At 49.3% G+C, this 2,914-nt stretch overlaps 1 protein-coding gene across 1 annotated transcript; it reads right to left on the bottom strand.

Annotated features, from left to right (window-relative positions):
- Window positions 1–437: 437 nt before the first annotated feature.
- Window positions 438–2,557, bottom strand: LOC133909992 (uncharacterized). The gene is made up of 4 exons (XM_062352514.1): window positions 2,030–2,557; window positions 1,365–1,793; window positions 1,181–1,211; window positions 438–1,077 (listed from the first exon to the last, which is right to left on the bottom strand). The coding sequence occupies exons 1-4, from the start codon at window positions 2,376–2,378 to the stop codon at window positions 783–785; spliced, it is 1,104 nt and encodes a 367-aa protein (XP_062208498.1). The 5' UTR covers window positions 2,379–2,557; the 3' UTR covers window positions 438–782.
- Window positions 2,558–2,914: the final 357 nt, after the last annotated feature.

The following is a 2,914-nucleotide window of genomic DNA, read 5'->3' as shown; positions in this document are numbered from 1 at the left end:
TATTCTGGTATGGATAATTGTACGTGGCATTATCTAGAGTCACAAACAGAAAAGGTTTGAAGGTGCTAATCGACGACTCAGAAAGTCAAGATGAAGACATGGCAAAGAACATTGTGTACAAATTTTTTTTCTGATTTATTTTTCATTCAATTCCTGTATATATAGATATTTCTAAAGTTTATTATGGACTATCAATTATATAAAAATGATGTATCAAGACTAGCCGCGCAAATGTACGGGCAGCCTTACTAGTTTTAATTGATTTAACTAAAAAATATGAACCAATATTTAATTAAATTTTTTTAAGAAACCTACTTTTATAACTTTGCCTTCAATCAAAGGCACCCGCTGAGTATGCCATATACCAAAGAGTCACAACTCACAAAGTCCGGCTAACGCAAAGCTTAAACGCGGCACGCGGCAGAATTTACCTGAAACTGTCGGTTCTGTTTCGATTGACGTTATTATTCAGCATTCATGAGCAAATGCCCTTGGGTAAGGAAAGAGAATTTATCGTACATTCCTAAGTACATAGTAGAATCGCCGATATGAACATCTGATGCTCCCGCTAGAACTGGGGCGATGCTAGAAGCTGCATCGCCACGCTTCTGACAACACTAAACAGGGTTGCAGCTCTGGTCTCCCGGGCGCCGGGCAGCCAGCACGGAGGTCCCTGGTCCAACGCAACTTTGAGTCGTTCAGCCACCACGTACGGGGGCGCGCCATGTAACTTCTGAACTGAAACTGTTGCGCAGGATTGCCATCTTTAGATGAGTGCGCCCTCATTTGGAGATGTGCAGGGATATCGTCGCGAATAGGACGCAAAGGAACGCCAGCGCCGCGCTGCCGTGCCCCGTCGTCGCCGCGGCGCCGACGTCGTTATAGTCCGGGGGCGACGTTGACCCAGAGTCGGGAGGGGACATTGAGCCGTAGTCGGGAGGAGCCATGGATCCGTAGACGGGAGTTCCGGTGGTCGGGGTAGTGTCCGGCATGGTCGGCGTCGGGGTCATCGGGACGGTCGGCGTCAGGGTCGTCGGGGATGGCGGGGCAGTCGTGTTCAGCCCTTGAGCGCCACCGCTGCCATTTCACAACAGAATAAAATTTTAGCCACTGCTACAAATAACTTTTTCTTTCGTTCTTTCTTTTTTGGTTTTGGATTGACATGAGCTCTGTTTCTTACCTTGACGCTTGGTATTTGCACGACCCTGAACCTGCAAGATGGCAAAGGATTTCGCTTGAAAATGAGCTGTGTGCTTTGCCACGAAACATTGCTAATAAAAGACAAGCTAGTTGGCGCCAATGCAAGGAATGCATCACGTATGCGTGCGTGGCGCGTCATGCGTATCTGGAGAGATTGAGCTTACTGGGATCAGTGGTGGTGAGGGTGGCGGTGCCGCCGAAGTCGCAGCTGGTGGGGATGGGGTTCTTCTGGTAGTAGCTGTTGAAGGCGTAGGACGCGTGGTCGTGGACGGTGTCAGGATCGAAGCAGCTCCCACCGGGTTGGATCGCCGAGCAGTCCGCGCCGTAGCCGCAGGCGTAGTCCAGCGCGACCTGCAGCGAGGTCGGGTTCGCGCTCTGGCTCGCCACGCACCAAGTCCCGCCACCCCCGCCGCCGTTCGCGGCTGCCAACGACGGGAACGTGGACGGCGGTCTTCCCGGCGCCGTTCTCGGGTCGACGTAGGCGGACATGGGCGTGGTGACCGTGGGGTAGGACGGCTTGGACACCGAGACGGTGGTCAGCATCCTGTGACTGCTCGTCCCATCGGCTGCTTCTGCTCTCCTCTGCTCTGTTCCTGTTGGGATCAAGGTGCGCGTGAGGAGTCTGATTACTTTACTTTCCATGACTTCTTGTTGATGGTTAAGTTTTCATCTAGTATCTTGCGTGTTCATTACAGGAAACCACTGAACAGTATTTCCTCAAAAATCACGTGAAAAAGAAGAAAAACAATCGATGCAAGAAACATCAAACATCATGGAACCTTGATCTAAACCTAGCACGTAGCTAGAATGCGAAGAACCGACAACTCACCACCACCGCAGCAGACAACAAGAACAAGAAGGAAGCCCAAGCGATTCAACGGCCTAAGACCCATCTCTCCCGGTCTCAACCTCGCTCTGCTCTCCCTCCCTCCCTCCAAAATCCAAACAAAACAAGGCCGCGGCGATCGACAGCTACTGGACGAGGAGGTGTAAAGTAGGGCCTTGCTTTCCCTGCGTCCGCTGCATATATATAACATGACGCAAGCACGCCGAATCACTGGTTTCTTCCACAACGGGGGAGGGAGAGAAAGGGAGAAGGAATAAGAGGAAACTTGGGAGGTGAGGATTGGAGCTTTGCGTTGCAGGAGGACGCAAGAGGGGGTGGGTAGCATGAACATATTGCAAAGCAATGCACGGGGAAAAGCAAAAGAAAGGCTTTGGTCGAGCAGGGAGGAGATCTAGCGGGAGGGGAAAGGAAAGCTGGCCGATCGAGGAGAGCTGTGCTTTGGAGGTGAAAGAATTCTTCATGTCGGATGCGTCCATGATCGTGGTGGGTGCATCGGGATTGGGGAGAATATTTGGCTTCGCGGTTTTTTATCCGTAGAGCCTGTACGAGGTTCATTTATATGTTTCTTATATATCAGAGATTCGCAAAGAATAAAGCTGTGTGGATGAGAAATGGCCGGTCAGATTTAAAGGGTGTTTTCATTTACAAATTAGAACGTTAGCTTTGGCTTTGGTAGGAATCCACACCTTAATATAGACTTAAGTTATAATTACGTAGGATTAGAAATAGAGTTGTAGTTGAACTTTTAATTTTAGATTATAAATATTAGTACCATCGTTGTAACTATAGATAGATAGAAACCGTTGAAAAGGAGTATACATAGTCATGCTACGAGGATGCAGATAAGTTAGTCGAACCTCGTTAAAA

This window comes from Phragmites australis, chromosome 2, assembly GCF_958298935.1.
Source record: "Phragmites australis chromosome 2, lpPhrAust1.1, whole genome shotgun sequence".
Classification (NCBI taxonomy): Eukaryota; Viridiplantae; Streptophyta; class Magnoliopsida; order Poales; family Poaceae; genus Phragmites; species Phragmites australis.
Note: the sequence above shows the minus strand (reverse complement) of the source record. Positions and strands in the feature narration are given on the sequence as shown.

Coding starts and splice junctions, on each gene's coding strand:
- LOC133909992 (XM_062352514.1), bottom strand. CDS start 2,378: ATGTTCATGCTACCCACCCCCTCTTGCGTCCTCCTGCAACGCAAAGCT. Junction 1,794..2,029: donor TGTTGTCTGCTGCGGTGGTG/GTGAGTTGTCGG, acceptor TGATCCCAACAG/GAACAGAGCAGAGGAGAGCA. Junction 1,078..1,180: donor TGCAAATACCAAGCGTCAAG/GTAAGAAACAGA, acceptor GTGAAATGGCAG/CGGTGGCGCTCAAGGGCTGA.